General features: G+C 39.9%; 1 protein-coding gene across 3 annotated transcripts in view; it reads right to left on the reverse strand.

The window, feature by feature from the left end:
* The window catches only part of RPS6KC1 (ribosomal protein S6 kinase C1), a 98,179-nt gene that overhangs the window by 66,439 nt on the left and 10,133 nt on the right, over nt 1-21,607 (reverse strand). For all 3 annotated transcript variants that reach the window (XM_007672354.3, XM_001511049.5, XM_029047222.2), the window contains exons 2-6: nt 19,559-19,594; nt 17,357-17,477; nt 14,490-14,605; nt 11,098-11,191; nt 2,169-2,228 (exon numbers count right to left, since the gene is read on the reverse strand). In XM_007672354.3, coding sequence (XP_007670544.1) covers nt 2,169-2,228; nt 11,098-11,191; nt 14,490-14,605; nt 17,357-17,477; nt 19,559-19,594 — 427 coding nt within the window. The remainder of the gene's footprint in view (nt 1-2,168; nt 2,229-11,097; nt 11,192-14,489; nt 14,606-17,356; nt 17,478-19,558; nt 19,595-21,607) is intronic.

A 21,607-nucleotide genomic window follows, 5' to 3' on the forward strand; every position in this document is an offset into this window, starting at 1 on the left:
ATTAAAATCTAAAATGATTAAGACAGTAATTATCTCAAATTACACATCCTTACACACATATCTTGGAAATACTGTTTCTATTTAGAAACTACAAATTGATACTTACTAAAATGGGATCACTGTAATAGCAGTAATAGTAGTAATACCATTTGTTAAGCAACCACTGGGATGAAATCAATCAGTGGTAGTTACTGGGCTTTTACTGTGTGCCCAGCACTGTACTAAACGCTTGGGAAAGTATAATACAATAAAATTGGTAGGCATGATCCCTGCCCACAAAGAGCTGACTGTCTACAGCGAGAGACAGATATTAAAATAAATTTCAGGTGGAGAAATAATATAGAGTGCAGTGCACGGTATTAAGCTCAGACATAACTCAAGCTAATTTTGCAGAAAGCACTAGAATAAGAGGTGGTACTTGCCAATGGTTTGTTCATTTTAAAAATATAAATGAGAGTAGAGACTTACCTAAATTAATAAACACAAAGATCCTAATTTTCCCTGGGCCTAAAGTAACCCTCTATTAGTCATTTTGGCAGGGGCAATAATTGTTTCACACTACTAAAGGGGACTGTTGATTACCTTGCCCAAACCCTAACTCTAAATCCTAATTTATATAGCTAGAAGTAGACAAAAGTAGGGAAATGCATGCTGGGCAAAGTGCCACTTTGGGGGTCTTGCATGGGGGCAAGCTCAGCAGGAATCTTGACAATAGCTGGTTATGTGGGCAATAAAGACCCCAGCAGCTAACAAGGCAGCTACGTTGGCAACTCCCTGTTGGTCCTTGGCACTCTGGCACAGCGTCGGCAAGAGGCTGAGGTGACTTTGACTGTAAATGGGATTTATACATAAAATTTCTATATGCCGCTCACAACATGCTGCTTCCCTACTCACTTGCTACACTCCCTGCCCCAGCAGGAATGAGAAAGACTGAGAAGCAGCGTGGCCCAGTGCACAGGCCTGGGAGTCAAGAGATCTGAGTTCTATTCCCAGCTCCACCACCTGTCTGAAGTGTGTTCTTGAACAAGTCACAACTTTTCGGTGCCTCAGTTACTTAATCTGTAAAATGGGGATTAAGACTGTAAGCCCTTCATGAGACAAGAACCGTGTCCAACCTGATAAACTTTTATCTACCCCAGTGTTTAGTGCAGTGCCTGGTACATGGAAAGCATTTAATAAATGCCAATTTTTTTTTTTAAAAAAAGGGGTGCTACACAAACCACTAGTATTATAATCAATTCCTTTGCAAAGTTCCTCTTTGTGACTGACGCAAGGTTCATCTGTTATTTACAACAGGAGACTTCCTCAGGTACACTGTGCAGATCAAAAGACCCATTTATGGGTTGCTTAAAGGTACGCACAATATATACCCAGCAATGTACAAAATGGCCCTGGGGGATCTCGGAAGCTCAAGACTCTCCTCCAAAGTGTCTTGAGAGTTACTTGAGAGTAACTTTCGAGTACTGGGAGAATTGAGTGCAATTACAAAATTTTCTATTTCATACTTTCAAACCTATAATGCATAGAGAAGCAGTGTGGCACAGTGGAAAGAGCACGGGCTTGGGAGTCAGAGGCCATTGGTTCAAATCCCAGCTCCACCACTTGTCTGCTGTGTGACTTTGGGCAAGTCACTTAACTTCTCTGTGCCTCAGTTACCTCATCTGTAAAATGGGCATTAAGACTCTGAGCCCCACGAGGGACAGCCTGATCACTTTGTATCCTCCCCAGGGCTTACAACAGTGCTTTGCGCATGGTAAGCGCTTAACAAAATGTCATCATCATCATCATAAAATAAGGCAGGTCAGAGGCTGTCATCATCTATTTTTTAAACTTCCATCTCACTGATGAGAAAATAACTCAAAATGAGTCTCATCAATCTAGATGAGATACAATTCCCAATTCCTAATTTGGGCTATAGATAACGAAGCCACACCATCTCTCAAAAGTTCATACTTCTGGAATTGACTTCTCACCCCACTCAAGGAAATCCAACTGCATTTGCAAACCAAAGTATCAAATTTCATTTCACAGGTTAAACTTGAAGTGCAGATGCAAGATAGTATAAACTGAAAATGTATTTTTATGGCATTTAGACTTTAAAATACCTGTCCAAGATGAGTCAAATGAAATTTATACATCACAAAAGCAGAGCCATTTATAGAACTCACCTCCACATTCCGACTGGCTGGTAAGTGTCAAATCATCAAGCCCACTCAAATCTTTTCGAGCTGAAAGGACAGAATAAAAAGGGGTATTACTGACATGTTTGTACATTTCAAACTAAAATGACTAGCTTTTCATATTAAGTGAGATATTTAAAAAAAAACACATGGGCTATGAATGCAAGAGTAGGAATAGGTTAGTAGGATCTAAACTCAGACTTCAGATCAGCTGCATTCATTGCTCTGTCACATTGTCAAAATACCCTCATTATGAATGTTGTTTTAGTTCTTTCAAATCCTTCTTTGAAATTTCATAGATAGTTTTTATAACAGCCACAGAGCTCCAGGGACCAGCAATTTAGTTGGCTGAAGCAAGGGATTTGGGAGGCTTGGTGAAAACACAGTTCTTTTCGAGCCTTTGGTTCCTCAAAGATGCTAACAATTCTTCATATCAAATATCTCATGGGAATTGCTCTCACACTTTGCCGGAAAATGCAAAACCTTTTAGAAAACAAAACAAATTTGGATCGAACCAAAAAATCAAAAGATAAGAATCCAAGAATCATTCACACTTCAACTCTCTTTGGATTTCTTCATGCCAGAGCCATTTTGTAGCTAGTGGACTAAACAATTAGACCAGTGTTGAAAAATGGACAATGTTGAAAAAACAGTATTCTGGTTTGCGCAGCAAATGACAAAAGAAAGGAAATGCTGAGTTAAAGGTCTTTTATCTACACTCCACTGTCTTGTCATTGCAACTGTAAGATCATTTATCACATGGTGTGATTTGATGGGCTGGGTGATTTTCCTTTTAAACATGTTCAGTAATGCCAAAGTGCAACAGGCCAGAGGCATGTGTATGCAGCTTCTTGGCTTCTGAACACAAAAATCCAGCAATTTAGTCACATTCCTCTCCTCTTCCCACCCTACTAATACATTTTTTAAACAATACTCAGATTAATAATGAAAACAACAGCAAGGCTAATAGACCACAAAACTGGTCCTCAATTTAAATACGTGGGAAGAAATTTCTTTGGTAACAAATATTTCAGCACATGTTTGCTGGATATGTTCATGACACTTCTGTTGCGGTCATTAATTTCCTGCTGTCATTCTGTAAAATTGCAATGGATTTCCAAGTGATCAAAAAAGGAAAAAAAGAACAATAAAGATGCTAGCAGGTCTGAGGAATATTCTGGGCAACCTGACTGAGGATATGCAAACACATGGGAGGAAGGAATAAAACTGGCCCCAAAATGCAGACTTTCATCTGAAAAAGAGCAGCGTATTTGACTATGATTTCTGACAGGAAAAACACACAACTCTTTGAAGTTATCAACCCTACTGCCACATTCTTTCTCCATATTAGTTTCAAGATCACAGTGATCCACAGGAGATGAATACAATGGAAGACAGAAGCTGAGAAACAAGAAGGGAAGTGGAAAACAACAGAGGTGTGAAGTTATGAGGAGAAGTTTGGCAAGTGGAAGGTTTGGTATGTGCTATGTTTAATTCATTTTGCTGAGCACCAAACTCTGACCTAAAGGCAAAAAGGTCATAATAAATGCTTCTGAGACCTAAACAAAAGGAAGTGGGAACTGAGCTCCTTAAACTACTAGGAAAGGAAGATTGAGAGAGAGTTAGTTAGGACCTACAAAATGAGAGGGATAATAGTGCCTGGCACATAGTGAATGCTTAACAAATAAAATTATTGGTAGGAAGCTTTCAGTTGAGATGGAGGACAGTGATATCATTGCACACAGGCTGTCAGTTGAATATGCAGTCAAAATTCATCTATTTCTATTTATTTATGGGATTACAGGACATGCCCGTGTGTTTCTATAAACATGTTGAGTTTAGTATATAAAATATCAAATTACAACATTGCTAGACACTTTCTAAGAAACAAAGATGGTCTCAAACATCTCTCTATATCAATAATAATAAAAAAAAAATAATTGCAGTGTTGGTTTAGTTCTTACTATGTGCCAAGCACTGTACTAAAAGCTAGATTATGCAAGATAATCAGGACAAGCACAGTCCCTGTCGCTCATGGGGTTCACAGTCTAGGTAGGAAGGAGAACAGATATGGACTCCCCATTTTACAGTTGAGGAAATGGACACAGAGAAGTTAAATGTCTTAGCCAAAGACACAAGCAAGCAAATAGCAAAGCCAGGATTAGAACCCAGGTCCTTAGATCTCAGATCCCCACTAGGCATATGTGTGTGTGTGTGTGTGCAATGTGTTTCTAAATCTCCCTGCCCATGCCCCTTTCCTCCCCATCATTCCTGACTTTCCAGTTGATGTCAGTGTTCCAAATCTCAGAGGCCTCCCTGCTTCTGTTCTCTCCATACTTAAACTCTCTTCTCAGGGATTCTGCATTCTTCTCTTCCTGGGCTGTCCTGCTGGCTGCAGACTCTCAAAACCCAGCTCTTCATTCTCTCTAAGCTCCATAATTTTGATGTTTTACAATAATTTCATCCTTGGTATATTTCCCCAAGAAATGCTATTTTCATCCATCCTGAGAAGAGTCTGCATTCACATCCCTTGAGGGACTAACCAGGAGACACTCCCAAGTGGGAAAAAAAAGAGCCATCTATATTGATGCAACTTTGAGGAACAAAAAATATTTTTCCCCCAAACTCCCATTTCTTAGCAGGCTATATTTAGTTGGTCATCAAGTTTAAATGGATCAAGACTCATTCCGGGGGTTTGCTCTGCCAGGCAGGCACCTCAGGAAATAGGACATCGGAGCCTGTTCACAAGATCACCAAACAAATTTACCCCACTCCCAAAATGTCTGAGGACTAGGTAAAATATCCAAGGAACTCTTTCCACTTTTCCTTGATGAGAGAAGATGGATGATAAATGGAAACAAGAAAGGGGAAGCTTCCCTAAGTTTCAGGATGGAGATTTCAGGGTTAGTTTGATCTGAAGCTGCGCTGAGCTGAAATTCAGTTAAGAATTCTAATAGTGCCACCTAGTGGACCTAACGTAGATTTCTACGTCTAATTCAAATATGCTTCCAAATATTTTGCAGGGTTGAAATATTTTTTAAGTCAGGCATAGGTTCCAATCCTGCTTAAGGCTAAAATTTCTCTCAAATTAGAATTGGACCATTTGATGGACTTTTTCTCCTTTCAAGGGATATTTCTTTTTAACCTGGATGGTTATGATTCCTTAAAATTGCAATAAACTCCAAACATACCAATATATATCCTGATTATGCTCTCAATTGGTTCCATAAAAAGAGTGTTAAGCAGAAAAACCCTAAAACATAGCTTCCCATAGGAATAATGCAAAATGCACAGTGCAAAAAATGAATCTAAATGATATAAATGCATTAAGTACATATGTATATCATTTGGGTCAATTTGTAAAATTGTTACTAAGAGCACAATATAGTTACATAATCAAAGAACAGTGTAAATATGCACAATAAAGATTCTGAATTGGATTGTGTGCAACTGTAAGTACAATACTTAATTTTCAAAGTATTACCTTTCACAGCCTAATCAGCAAAAAGGCACCTCTGTAATATCGTGACACAGATCTGAAATTATTCATTTAAAATGTCTACTATCTAATGCTCTTTTCAACCTAATCAAGATACTTCAAAAGGACCAAGGGATGACATCCAAGGAGCTACCAAAGGTCATGATGGAAATGGTCAGGAGAAGAGGTCAGTTCCCAGGAAGATGGAAACAGCAAAGGCTGGTCCAAGCATTATAAACTGGCTCTACTGCTGCTGGTTTGGGGGTGGGTGGAACGGGGCGAGAAGCGGCAGGAGGGTTTATGGCATTTGTTAAGCACTTACTATGTGCCAGGCACTGTACTAAGCACTGGGGTAGATACAAGGTAATCAGATTGTCCCACGTGGGGCTCACTGTCTTAATCCCCATTTTACAAATGAGGTAACTGAGGCACAGACAAGTGAAACGACTTGCCCAAAGTCACACAGCTGATAAATGACGGAGCCCATATTAGAACCCACAACCTCTGACTCCCAAGCCTCTGCTCTTTCCACTAAGCCACGCTACTTCTCTGACCTTACTTGCCTAGGAACACACAACAGACCCGTGGCGAAGAAGTTAAGTGGTTTGCTCAAATCACATGGAAGACAAGTGGCAGAGCCAGGATTAGAACCCTTCCAACTCCCAGGCCTGTGTTCTATTAGGCCATGCTGCTTCAACCATGCTGTTAACCATCATAATTCAAAGGTGGCAAGAGAAGAACTGGGGTGAGTAGGAGTTAGCTCCCGCTCCCCTAAGGGTTTCCCCGATGCTATAGCTGCCTTGTCCCCAGTCCAACTTCTACAATGGGAGGGTACAATACAACTGAATAGGTAGATGTGATCCCTGCCCACAGGCAGCCTACAGACTACTGAATCAAAGAATGATCCTGCTGCAGTGTGAGTCTTCTCCCTGGGGGCTCTGACTTGGAAGAGTCACCAAGTGCCAGAAAGCAGCAGCAGCTCCATCGGGAGCAGGGGCGGGAGCCAGGCTGGCATTGTGCTAAACAAGCACCATAAGGAAGAAGCAGGCTTGATGGCTGACTCCAGCTCTCATCATCATCATAACAATAATAACGATGCTATCTGTTAAGCGCTTACTATGTGCGAAGCACTGTTCTAAGTATTTACTAAGGGCCGACTCTGTGCAAAACACTGTATTAGGTATTTGGGAACACACCATTGAAATAGTTGATGGAAATCCTTGCCATCAAGAAATTTACAATGTGATGGAGGGCCGTCTCAAGTTGTCCCTCCACTGCATTGTACCTTTCTGTCGCCCCATCTGCCCCACTCAATTCCCTCTCTCTCTGCCGATCTCATCTCTTTGCTTTCTGATTCACTTTTCCCCCTCTCGTCCCTCTCTCTCTTCCTCTTCCTCCCTTCATTTCTCTTCCTCACCTTCTCTTGACCTCTATTTTTTTCCCTCCTTGTTCTCTCCTACCTCTTCCCTTCTCTTCCTCCCTTCTCTCCCTTTCTCTTCTGTTTTCCATTCCAACTCTTTCTTCTGATTCTCTTCCCCTCTGCTTCCCCCCACACACACCTTTCTACCTTCTACCATATTAACTCTGTCCTTTCCTTTTCTCCCTGCCTAATTTTGGACTACTGATCCCACCTCCAATTTAGCCGCATCTTCTAGAAGCTTCACCCCCTGCCCACTCTGCACTTTGTAAAATATGGTCACTTTACATAGTCATGTCTCCATCCAGGACAACCCCAGCCAGCTCTCTCGCAACGACTTCTGACGGCCAGGCACGAAATAGTGCAGAGAGGCTCCCAGAGAAGTAGCAGCATGACTCCTCAATCTTTTTGGTTTGACAAGAGGCTGAGATGCTTGAAAACAGAGTAACTACCCAGCAGTTACTGGGCCAACTGGAGGCAAAGAGATGGCATAGTTTATCTAGATCGAGGGATGGAGGCCTGGAACACCTCTCAAAATCTTTTTCAGGGCTTTCCAATTATTTAATAGTTTCATGACACTATGGCAATACTTTCCCTATCCTTGAAATAGCCATCTCTTTTTAGTGCCCAAAGGCTAACTCATATGATACAGCAAGAGCTCCTTCCCAGCCCAGCAATTGTGTCAAGGGCCACCTGGGGAGTTCTTAATCCACAATTTACTGGCATAAAGATGGTAGCAGGGTTTGCCACACCGAGATACTTAAGAGCATCAATAATGCCTGCATATAAAATCCAGTAAATGACAAGGAGATAGGTCAACTTGTGAAAGGAGTCATGACCGTCTCTAATTATTTTTTACGGACTTCTTTTTGAAGTATGCACCTGGAAAATATCCTTTCCAAAAATGCAAAGGAAATCAGGCAATGTAATGGGGAGAGGAAATGACACAAGTTAACAGATGAGATTATTCAGACATCAAAGGCTTTGATATCAAGAGCGACAGTAAAGCAACCTGTAAGCTTAAAGCGGCCAAACAGATGGGGGGAAATGTGTTGAAGATGTTCGGTTCCCATGCTTTCTCTTCCTAGGTTTGCCAAGTTTCCACAAACTGTGCAACTAATTTAGTAGCTGAGCTCAATTCCACAGAAGGCTGGGGCTCATAATGGAAATAAAATGATAGTGACAAGTGGTTTGCCCTTAAATTGCACTTTCACCCCAGACTTCACAAAACCAAGTCAATCACAGTCCATCCTATCTCAGAAATGTGGAGGAGTCAACTATCTCGATGTTATAAAATGAAACTCATTAACAAGTTAAACAATAGCAAAATTAACAAGTACAACTACACTGCCAACTAAATTTTAAAAGTCGAATACCCCATGGGTTTGAAAGTGATTTTGTTGATAAAAACAATTTTCCTATTTAAACAGGTGGCTGAAAAGACTAATGAACCACTGTGCCTTCCATAGTCTGTATATGTAAAAATGGACTGTGGCTGTGCTTGTTGCAGTTGCTATTTTTCAGTTCTGCCTCTTGAATCACAGTCTTCCCAAGCCTCTGCTCTAAGAGAACCCTTTCAATAGTGATTCCTGTACTCCAGGCTGATGTGACTATAGTTATCTTCCAGCAGTCAACAGCTGTGCTTTACAATTACAGCTGTGTTTGTCCATGTTTATTTAAATAAAACACATCTAAAAGTTAGTGTCCCTTTGCTTAAAATAACTTTCCTTTTCCCTCCCCAAAGCTTCTGGTTCAAAATACACCTCACAGAAGAACATATGTGGCCTGAATCTGACATACTGTACCTGTAGCATAGAGCTTGTTGCTGCACCCTGCGTTTCTCCTGAATCTGACATACGAGAAAACTCATGCTGAAGTACAAGTTTAGCAATGGTTGGCCCATAAGGATCCTGACTAGCGCTGCAGGATTAATCTTGAATACTTATTTTTTTTTTCCTTGTAAGTGTGGTTTTCTACTGAAAGAATGATAAAAGCCACTATTTGTCTTTATAACTTCCTTTAATAACAAATTCAACTGGTTAGAGACAGAACCCCAAAGACCTACCTAATACTTCAAAACATTCAGTACACACAGGAAAAACAGCTGGCCCTTTTCACAGTCTAAAGTCCCCTTCATCTTAGTGTTGAGTATTGTTTCCGAGATCAAGTACCTCACCTCGCAAGATCCTGGCTGAAAAGTACTCACACTCATATATCTAACTCAGGCATTGGCAACTCAGAAGATAGTACGCAGAGCCACTCTAGCTGGCATGCCGAGCTCAGCTGGCAATATCCTGCAGTGCTGCTTTCTGCCTGTTGCCAACACCTTTGGGTTTCAAGCTGCTGCTCTGGACTACCCTGAGGAAGTTCACCATTCTTCCATGTGGGCAGGAGAAATAGCGGTGCAGAGGTCAAAGAAGAAGGGCTAACTCTGGACCCAAAGCACTGATAGCTGCAACACAAGTGCAGGTCCCTTTGGAATGCTGCTTTTCAGCACACCTGAAGATCCACCCACGATCAGGCCAGCAATTAAAAAAAAAAAAAAGTAGCCAAAACCTGCCATAACAAATAATCAGGTAATCTTGTATAATGCCGACATATAAGGAAAATTTTCCATCAATCACTTCACAGAATTCAAAAAGGGCACCTGGTCTGCCCCTTTTCTTCACGCAAATAGCAATTAAACACTGGAAAAGCAAACTCTAAGGCACAAATCCAAGGAAAATTAGGGTCATCTGTTAGATGCTTTCCACTGAGAACTTTCATGTTGTTGTTGGTTGCATCTTTATGAAAAATAATGATCAGTTAAGCTCAGAATCCTGTTCTCTGGGCAAGCTAGAAAAGCCATCAACTGTATATCCCTACCAGGGACTGGGAGACCTTGAAGCAGCAGACTAAATTTTGAGATTTGTGATATGTACAGTGGTTTATCCCCTCTTGCCCAATCCATCTGTACACTCAATCACAGGAATGAAAAATGACAGTCTACCTTCCAAACGCCACTTATAATGCTTCACCCAATGAGAGTTGTTATGGAGAAAATCAACTCACCGTTTACCTCTAAACCTAAACTACACAGAATTGGGGCATTAATCCCTACAACTCCCTATGTTTCCCTGTCTACCGGTGGGTTAGGCTTGCTTTTTCAATGGATGCCCTTTCCATTTGCCGCCTCAGAAGTTCACAGCCCTTTTAATTTGTGAGTAAATCTATCGTTTGAATGCCAAGATAGGCCATCTTGCAACATCTAAAATCCATTTCACATTCTCTCACATAGAACTGAATTTACAAAATGATTGACAATCTGGCCTATCTTTGTCAACTAGGTTATTCTCAGCAAAGCCAAACGATTTGAATAACGTAAAACATTGCACATGTTTCAACATTACTACCCGCTCCTTTCTTTTCCCTGTCCTCATGAAACACAGTGTTATTTGAGGGTTGCAATGCAGCTGAGAAATTAATAGGGGATAAAAATGTCACAAAAGTAATATCAAATCTAGGTTAAATGAAATAACTTTCATGTAATCCTAAGAAGCAAAAGCTGATTCTGACTGGCAACTTATTTACCTGTGTCAAATTTACATTAGTTTCCTGGTTGAAGATAACCACACACACATTCAAACTCCCTTAAGCACATAAATCAAAATGCGTGAACAGCCATGTTGTCCAATGTCCTTTAAGACCTCATTCATTCATTCATTCATTCATTCAATCGTATTTACTGAGTGCTTACTGTGTGCAGAGCACTTAAGCACTTGGAAAGTACAATTCGGCAACAGATAGAAACAATCCCTACCCAACAACGGGCTCACAATCTAGAAGGGGGAGACAGACAACAATCCTTCCTTTCATTATACAGAATGTAAAGCAAATAAGCCAAGGAGCTATTTACATTAAGCACACTGAAATCCCAGGATCCAATTCCTCTTCTGAGGTCAAACACAAGAGACTTATTCTGTGATTTGGAGATTTATTCTATAATCAGATCCATTGGATTACACCGGGAAAAAGATACTAACCTTCAGAACTGCAATCAGAGAAGCTGTCAATCAAGGAATCTGTAAAAGGTTCAGCAGGACCAATCAATTCAGAGCCATCATGAACCTCTCCACCCTGAAAATAAGTGTTTTTTTAATTTATCTTGTGAACAAATGATTTTGAGGATTGTTTTGCTCTGGGGGTTTTTTTAAAAATAAGAAAACATTCAGTAACATAAAATATAGCTATTATCGAGCACATTTGGCAAGTAAAGGTGCTTCAAGGCTACAGAAGTCAAATGGAAACAATGGCAATTTATGAGGTTACATAGCCATATACTATTTTAAAACCAAATGAAATGCTAACATTTCATATACAGTTTTATATTGAAAAGAAAGATTGGAATAGCTCTAAGAAAAGCATTTGAATCATAATATTTGAGTGCTTACGGTGTGCAGAGCATTGTACTAAGTCTTTGAATCAGAAATGGTGACAAGCAAGCCACAAAAGCTGATTTTTTAGGCACTGAAAGCAGCAATTCCTAGAAGAATAATTTTTATTAAAACTGACCCTTCTCTGTTCATGCTAATTTTACCCAGGTATGGAATATCAAAAACCCCAAAAGAGAAAAAATTCCCTAAAATGACTGCATTTGAACAACTTAGATAATAATTTACAGTATGCACCAGTGCAAATAGCAGGTGAGTACTTACAGCTACAGCTACTGGGAATCATTCTGAAAAAACAGCCCCATTCCTCACTTCCTAAAATAAAGTGTTATATGCAATGTGTCACCCCAGAAACAATTAAGTGTTACTTATAGAAGTGATTTTCTCTAAACTAATATGAAAATGGCCTTATGAGATCCATAAAATCACAGCAGTTCTTTCAAGAACATACTCTTTTCCTAAAAAATGGAGCACATTGACAAATGAACTGGATTTAAAGGACTACAGATTATTCACCCTAAATCCCTGAATAATTTGGGGAAATGGCCATTCACTCTCATGTTTGCTGTCAATGGTATTTCACTATGGCAGCAACAAGGCAAAGAATGCTTTTTTTAGTGATACCAGATATTGTAAAATTGCAGTTTTCCCAGGGTCAAAAAATTCTGTTTCCAAGACAGCATGATAGCACATGGGGAAATAAAGAGTTCCTCATAAACATTCAGGGCTTCAAATTTCACATGGCTTCCAGATCCAAATTTTAATTTTATGAGAAGGTATTTTCATTTTGTTTAAATAGTTCAAGCCTCTAATGTTAGCTAACACCCACCTGCAGATATATTCTATACATCTTATGGCCCACAAAAAAGTCTACAATATGTGCCTTAAGTCCTTCCCAAATGTATCAATACAATTCATCTCCAACTGGCCATGACCCTCCCCACTCTCCTGCTCCCCAATTCACTAAGTTTAAGATTTCCTTCACAAGCAAGAGTTTCCTTGAAATATTAACAAAGCAGTAAAACAAAGGAGAAGAAAAGTTCTTCCAATTGCTTCAAGGCTTGTTGACTGCTTTTCTGAAAGCCCAGGGTGATTTATTTTAGGTTTTTGGCAAAATAATTTATGTTAACTTGCTATACTCTCCTGAAACCAAATCCTTAGAACTTTTGCTCTTTTTAAAAATGTCAGTTGTCTCCAGGACTTAATGGATAGAATTATTTTCTACCCATCATAATTGTGGTACACTTACTATGTGCTAGGCATTGTACTAAGTGCTGGGGTGGATACAAGCAAAGAAGGTTGGATGCAGTCCCTGTGCCACATGGAGCTCACAGTCTTTATCCCCATTTTACAGATGAGGTAATTGAAGCACAAAAAAGTTAAGTGACTTGCCCAAGGTCACATAGCAGTTTTGTGGCAGAGTTGGGATTAGAATCCAGGTCCTTCTGACTCCCAGGCCTGTGCTCTATTCAGTAGGCCACACTGCTTCTCATCCTATATGAAATCCAGGTGTCAGTGGAAGCCAGTTTCCTCCTACCTAGGAACAGTTCAAATGAAAGGAAATCTATGAGCTACTAAGATCACCTTTCACCCCAGAGATCTGAATTTAGAAATAAGCAGGAGTCAGTTGAGTCATTTCAGCATTGAAACTCCAGCTGAAGCAGAGTCAAAAATAAAAACAGAAAGGCCTTAGAAGCCATAGAACAATAAAAACACAGACTCTCAGTTTCCGTCAAATAGGCTAACTGGACTAGAGTCTGAAGTGTCTTTCACAAGCTCATTTTAATCTTGGAAAATAAAGTTTTGTTTTGAGATGTATCTTATTTTAGATATTAATTTATTTAAGTGTGAAATTGGGAAGCAGTGTAGCCTACTGGAAAGAGCACAGGCCTGGGAGCTAGAGGACCTGGGTTCTAATTCCAGCTCTGCCACCTGCCTGCTGGGTGAACTTGAGCAAGTCATTTAACTTTCCTGTGCCTCAGTTACCTCATCTGTAAAATGGGGATTAAGACTGTGAGCCCTTAGTGGGTAAGGGACTGTGTCCAACCTGATTTCTTGTACCTACCCCAGAGCCTAGTATAGTGCCTGGCACATAGTACACACTTGACAAATACCACAATTATTATTATCATTATTATTGGTCAGGGACTGTGCCCAATTTGATTATCTTATACCTACCCCAGCACTTATTACAGAGTCTGGTACACAGTAAGCACTTAATAAATACCATTAAAAATTGATAGTAAAATGGAAAAATTCACTTCCTAAAAAAATATCACTTCCAAAATGCTCTTTTGGTGGTACAACCACAGAAAGGGGAGTTGTACAATTGAGATATTTTAAAGTTACAGTGGAAGAAACAATTATGACTAAATGCTTTTTTGGTAAATGAAACTTAAACGCAATGGGTAAATGTGGAAGAGATAAGAGGAGAGCCAATGAAGCACTCGCCTTCTACAGTAACGTGAATGACAAGGGAAACTGGGTTTAGATTTTACACATATATATTACATTTGTATTATATATGTACATATATATTACATTTGAAGGATCTTACACCTCTGAAATTAAAAGACCATCTCAGATGAGCTACAGTAATCTGAACTAATTGCCTCAGAATAATGATTGTGTGACCTCGGCCTTGGGCGGCTTAACTCTACTACACAGAAAAGAGTGTTTGTTTTCAAAGCTAATTTGGAGGGCAGATGAGAAGGATCAAGAACAAACACTGGAGTAGAAGTGTAAATATTAATCTTACAATGTCATAAATTTTAAATGTGACATTCCTTAGTACAGTTTTCTATTCGAAACAGAAAGCAGAGATGATCAATGACATTGAAGTGATTTCACTTGGCTATGATCCTTCAATATCAATAACCCAAGTTACTTTGCAAATTTATACCTTGCAATATTGTAAAGTAAATCAATACACAGTGAAAGTTTCTCATGAAAACAGAGAGAGAGCCCCAGGCATGTTAACAAACCTTGAAAAAGTCTTCAAGCTGTTTACTGTTATAAAGAGCGGGGATGTTGGCAGAGAATTGCAGAAGATCTTCAGCGCACTGTCTTCTTTCTTCAATCACTGTTTCATCAAACCGACCTGGATTTTAAATGAGAGGTAAAACTTTAGCAAAATGAATTACACACTTCTGCATGACTAAGGCTCACATCAGGAGCTCTATTTCACCCCAAAACCAAGGGCAACCGGAGGCTAACTCCTTTGGACTTGATGCAGGTTCCATCCAGTATTCTGCAGTCTACTTCGATGATTAATTCTGGCAGCTACAACTAGAATCAGTAACGCTTTCACCAGAAGAGCACACAAGGTAATGGTCCAGAATAGCCAAGAGACAGATGTGTGACACTGATATATAGAGTAAACAGTGGAGGCTTGGTGTGCTCTGGACAGAGGGCATTTATAAATACCATCGACACACTAACCACTATTGTGTCCAACTCAAAAATAAAGGGGTTTCTCATATTAAACAGAGTCTGTGACAGTAAGTACACTTAACTTTATTAATCAATTTATTGTATTTAGTGAGCACATACTGTGTGCAGAGCACTGTACTAAGCACTCGGAAGAGTACAATATAACAGAGTTGGTAGACACGTTGTCTGCCCACAATGAGCTGAAAAGGATCAGCAAGCATATTCTTGCTAATAATTACAATATTAAAGAAGCTAGAGGTAAAGTTATCATCATCAGAGCATTCCTTGGGAAAACCAACCTGGGTCCCCTGAGTAATTAGTTAACTAAAGGGCCCATTCGCTTCTACAAATTTACTTGTTACTAGCACTTGTTTCTACAAATTTACTACATGATTAGCCAATAGACCAAAACAGCTTCTGTCTTCGGGGTAAATATAAAAAAAGGGAGCAAATAATTTTACACATCATTTATAAATGAATTAGCTACAAGAAACATGAGTGACTTTTAAAAATGCTACAAAGGGAGAAGGCAGCCTTCAAACGGGCACAGAGATAACTGAAAACAAAGGCTATATTGGGGAGAGGATCTTGTCCTAATAATGACTGTTACGACTACTAGACAAAATCCCATTTAAGAATGTAACACTCAAGGCGACTGAGGTATTACATACCATGTTCACAGAATTAAACATCAACCAGGGAGATAAGAATGAATACTGAAGTGTTTTGAACCTGCTGACAGATGTATCTAGGGTACTAGGAGACAAAAGAATAAAATACCGGTTTGCAGAACTGGCTGTGGACAAGTCTTCGGGAGTGCAAATAAACAAACATCATGCTCCTGTGGACTGTGATTTACGTTGCAAATGGTCAGCTGCTGGCATTTTCAATGCTCAGTATTGGGGGGGGGGGAAAGAGGGGAAGGAGGCATTGTACCTTGAGGACTTCTCCCTGAGGAAATGGCTGAACCTGGTCACTCTGCCCACAAATTATGGTCTGTGCAATGGCCTCGGCTAGTTAACCAGATTCATGACAAGAACTGTATTGAAAATCAAATCCTCATAATCTTAAAATAAAACAATTCTAAAAATTCCAAAATTTCAAAATGTTTCAGAATGAATTATTGCCCACAGACTTTGCCCAAGTCCTCATAATTCTGATAACTTCCTGACCAACCATTATTTGCCACTGAACAGAATGCAATAAGTATGGCCTCTAGATGATAGAAATGTGATACAGCAGAATCCATTTGCCTAAGATGCAGCCCAGGCTAGTGGAAAGAGCACAGGTCTGCGAGTTGAGACCTGGGTTCTAATCCCAGCTGCACCACTTGCCTGCCCTACGACCTTGGACAAGTCACTTGACCTCTCTGTGCCTTGGTTTCAAATAAAAGTAAAATGGGGATTGAATGCCTGTTCTCCCTCCCACTTTAATCACGAGCCCTGTGAGGTACTGGGACTGTGTCCAATCTGACAGAACTGAATCTACCCCGGAGCTTGGAACATAAGTAAGCTCTTGAGTATCACAGTTATTATTACTATGATTATTATTACTGTGTCTTTCCTTTCTCTCTCTCTTCTTTAGGACAGTATGAAAACAGAGAAGTTGCTCTAATATATTGATAAACTCTCATGATTGACTTGACTGCACTTTGCCAGTCCAATGCCAAATACAATGCTTAGAGCCTTTTGGTGTTCAATAAATACTTGCTGATTTACTGCAATCTGAGTGAAACAACTATCTCACACTAAAACTAGCATGCAAAAAATTAACATGTACAATAGATGGCACTGCAAATTCAGAGACAGAAGGAAGGGCGGGAGGGAAGAGATGACCTCATTCTTTAACAAAGCAACCCTGCTTTTCTATGGGTTTTATTTTTTTGATTATTGGGGCCATTTGCAACAAGGCTAATGCTTGTTTTAAAAAATGATTTTAGCTTTTCTTTCTGCAACTATAGCCCCTGCAGTTGATTAGGGGGAAATCAATGAGTGACTTCAAATTAAGAAAAAAGGAGTAGGAACAGAAACTACTACACAGAGGAGCTGTTTTCTTAATAATTTCCTTAGCAATACTTAAAAAAGAAACAAAAAAGAGAACACAAAGTCTTTGGCCATGGGGTTTAATTGTTTAAAAAGAAATTATATCTAGCTAAAATGTTTAATAATTTCACTTAGTGGAGAAAGAAACAACTATATTTACTAGAAAAATAATTTCCATGATGCAGTTAGTCATTAAAAAGAAAAACATTCCTTTGGAAAATGTATACTTCATAATATTAAGTAAGTATAAGAGGCAGCAATAAGAGACTTCCAGGTTCAGGGTACTGTGTTTCAGACTCCCAGGGCTCCAGTAAAAGTATATATCATAAGCCATTAGCAGTCACTAAGCAACATCAATAATTTTTAAATGTGCTTACCAAATACGATTCCTTTGGCAAAAGGTGGAAATAATTCACTATGTCTAAACAGATTTCTGTGAATTTGCCAAAGGTCTTTATGCAGTTTCTTAAAGTCACTGTACCGTTTCCACACAACTATCTAAAACGGAGAGAAAGAAAAGATACATAAATTGAAATGTTCACAATGATGCAGTTTTGGCTAGGAGTGGGTGACAAAAAAAATCAGTTTAACATACCTATATTACAAATACATTTTATAAAGTTTATCTAAATTGCTTTCATGTAATTTTACATAATCATAATGCCGATTGTAACTAGTATTCTCTGCTTGATGTCTACCAATCTTTCCACTGAAAACAGAAGCGAAACTAATACTGTTTACATTGAAATTAATTAAAAAGTTCGCTGCATAAATGCTATCTTTTGCAAAAGCACATTCTCCCAGAAAAAAATGCATTTTTTAAATGGTATTTGTTAAGCACTTACTATATACTCGTTGTGAGCAGGGATTGTCACTCTTTATTGCTGTACTGTACTTTCCCAAGCGCTTAGTACAGTGCTCTGCACACAGTAAGCACTTAAACAATATGATGGAATGAATATGTGCCAGGTACTATACTTAGTGCTGGGGTAGACACAGTTGGACACAGTCCCTGTCCCATGTGGGGCTCACAGTCTTAATCCCCATTTACCAGATGAGGTAAATGAAGCACAGAGAAGTAAGGTGACTTGTCCAGGGTCACAAAGCTGACAAAGTGGCAAAGGCGGAATTGGAACGCAGGTCCTTCTGACTCCCAGGCCTATCTCAGTCCTCTAGGCTAAGCTGCTTCTCAACAACATCCTTAACATTACCTTTTTAAAACCCAACTACTGTATGAATTTTGATGGATCAAATTGTCACACGTAAGACCTCACTTGAGAGATGCAAAGCTGGAACACTTCGGGTAGAGAGAATGAAGTCACTGGATTTTTTTTCTGGTCTCTCTTCTTCTCTCACCTTCTCTCTCTCCTGGAAGGATGGGGCCTTAGCATGGGGCATACTGTGGAGTACCACTAGTGTTATACATCTCACTGGGAGAAAAGTATTATTAGAGCTCCATGGAGGAAATCTAAGGTTAATGATGGGAACAAGATAAGTACCGAAAGTTAAAATCGGGGTACAAGAAAAAAGCTAGTGAACCTCTTTCACATCAATGAGATCCTGGTTTTCACTGATTTGAGAGGTTTGCTGCATAAACCAGAGTAAACAGATCATCTTCTAGTAATGCTACACAGCAGTCAATCAATTAAGGGTATTTATTGAGAGCTGACTGTGAGCAGAACACTGTACTACACGCTCGGGTGAGTAGAATACAGTAAGAGTTGGTAGACACAATCCCTGCCCACAAAGAACTTGGAGTCTAGAGGGGGAGACAAACATTAAAATAAACTCCAGAGAGGGGAAACATCAGAGTGTAAGGATATGAATGGTGCTTTAGGGCTGAGAGTGGGGTGAATATCAAGTGCTTAAGGGGTACAAGTGAAATGGGAGGGGGGGCCCCACGGTAAATGAAGGCTTAGTCAGGGGAGATCTTTTGAAGAAGACTTGATTTTAGGAGGACTTGGAAGGTACGGAGTCGGATATGAAAAGGGAAGGAGTTCCAGGCCAGACGGAGAATGTAGGTAAGGTTTCAGTGGTGGGACAGATAAGATAAAGGTAAAGAGAGTAGGCTGATGTCAGAGGAGCAAAGTGTACAGATTGAGATATAGTAGGAGATCAGTGAGTGAGGTAACTGACACTGCACAGGGCCTCCTGGACACTGAAACTATTGAGGGATACCTCTGCTTGTTCTGCACTAGAAGCAACAGTTAGGTCAGAGCGCTTCATATGGACCTGGGGGAAGTGCTACAGGCCGCTCAACTCCCAACAGCCCAAGATCCTGCTCTTGATCATTCCTCTTGAGCCTGTGGCACGGAGCAGGTCAGAGATGGGGAAACCATTCCTACCTTTCTCCCTTGCCACCCTCCTTCCTTCTACCCCAAGCAAAACCTCATATAAGGCGAGAGAGATAAAGGCACTGGGATCACAGAACTGGCAAACCTGAAATAGTCTACCTTGGTCATTCTGCTCTATGAGATGAAGATCATTTAAAAGGCACAGAAATCACAAAAGTTTTGCTTTCACTTCCTTACCAAATATACATTTTAAAAAAATTGTTTTCTCAAGTGCTAAAGAGTTACCTCCTGCACATCCTCTGGATTTCTTCTTGAAACAATCTGCAAGAAAACACACAAACGGTACATAATTAGTATAGAAACATTAAGATGTAAATTATTATGCATATTTTGCATTTTTGAAGGCTTTTTCCTCCAAAGAGCTCCAAAAAGCCAAACAACCAACCCCTTAGTCAATCTTTGCACTTTAAACTTAATAACACTCAGCTCCTTGGCACGATTCTAATCATGGTCCAGAGACAGCAGTGTCCCCTCCAAACTCCTAACTGCTGGCCACCAAACAGGAAAGGACCAGAACCTCACCTCTACGGGACAGTGCACGGTTGCCTAGTGGGTGACTAAGACCAAAGAGTCCATGGGGCAACCTTAAGCACTCACCAGAAGAAATTTCAGGCCATTTCCAGGTTGGCAACACCAAGACCGCGACCAGAAATGAGAGGCCTGAGGGGGAAGCAGTGAGGGGGCAGATTGGGAAGGGCTGGCAATCCTGCTGGGCCTAGTGAAATTCTTCTCTGTGCCATCCCAGTCCAATGGCTTGAGATCTTAAGGATCCTTGGCAGCCCTGAATCTGGGCTGGGTTTTAATTCATACATTATACCAGCCTCCAACTGAATCACATAAAGTGTCCATAATTTCAAATTACAACAACCTATAGAACAATGAACCCTTGTGCGGCATTTTCTAACAAAATACACTGGGGCAAAGGGACTTTTTGTAACTTGTCCTTGAACCCCTTGAAAGTTACTAGCAGAATCAAGGTAAAAGCATAATGTAGTTCATAATCACCTCGAATCAAGCATAATAACATAGCTCAGAATCACCTCGAATCAAGTTCACTAATATCTACCTGTCACGTCATATCCCTCTCATTACATTACATTGAGTGAATAAATGATCAGAGCACTCCCAGTATATTTAGTTCCTATAATACATATGGTCACTTCACAGCTGCTAGAAAGGCAAGCCAACCAAAAGCATTATATTAATTCAACCTACCCATACCACCACAAGAGGCCTATTCTCTAGTCATAACAAGGCTTTCAAATCACCTGCAAAATTCCTTATTTTCACATGAAAGAAAGATGAAAATTCCCTCAACATTGAGAACATACAAAAGATCTTTTCTTTACTAAATCAGGGAGATAGCTGTTAAGTGAGCAACCACGGGACCTGATCAATGCACACTACAATTCTTGGAAATTATCGTGAATTGGGCCTCATGATGAATGGAGGAAAAAATGGAGGAAGGATAGTGGAGTTATTTCTAAAGCAACACAATATAAACCAAGTCCTGGAACAGTAGGATGAGTTTCACTTTTCTGCTAATGAGTGGTGGAAGATAAGGAAAAACATTTCATAAAAATAAATAACTGGAGAGGATGAATTAACTAAGTCTGACAAGAAAAAGTTCAAACTTCCCACCATCCCCAAAATATTATAAAAGATGCAAGTCTCCATGAGTAGTATGGGGTTGAAATGGAAAAGGCAAAATGGATCAGCAAAGAGAAAGGAAGGTTATAGATTTAGACGTATACTGGCTAAAATTCGTATCAAAAACATCTCTCACCCAGACCTGACACCCTCAAGAAAACTGCCTCCATAACTAATTTCAACTGGCACTCACCCCACGTCCTTCCCCCACAATACCTAGGTCCATATCCTTACACTCGATTACTTCCTTTACATGTAATTTATTTAAATGTCAGTCTCCCTGACTAGACTGCAGCTCCTTGTGAGCAGCGTTTTTGTCTACTTACTCTACTGGGCTCTCCAAAATGCTTACACCCAGTGCTTACAAACTGCTTACACTCTGCACCCAGTAAGTGTTCAATAAATACTCTTGACAATGATATTACTGTTGCATTTAAGTGCTTACTATGTGTCAATCACTGTTCTAAGTGCTGGGGTAGATACAAATTAATTAGGTCAGACATAGTCTGTCCTATCTAGGGTACCCAGCTCTTACAAAGCTAACACTCCTGTTAGATTTCTCCTCTTCTCACCCAGTTTCTTGGAGTTTATAGGGAATGCTTTTATTTTAACTTGCAAACAAAA

Source organism: Ornithorhynchus anatinus, chromosome 19 (assembly GCF_004115215.2).
Source record: "Ornithorhynchus anatinus isolate Pmale09 chromosome 19, mOrnAna1.pri.v4, whole genome shotgun sequence".
Classification (NCBI taxonomy): domain Eukaryota; kingdom Metazoa; phylum Chordata; class Mammalia; order Monotremata; family Ornithorhynchidae; genus Ornithorhynchus; species Ornithorhynchus anatinus.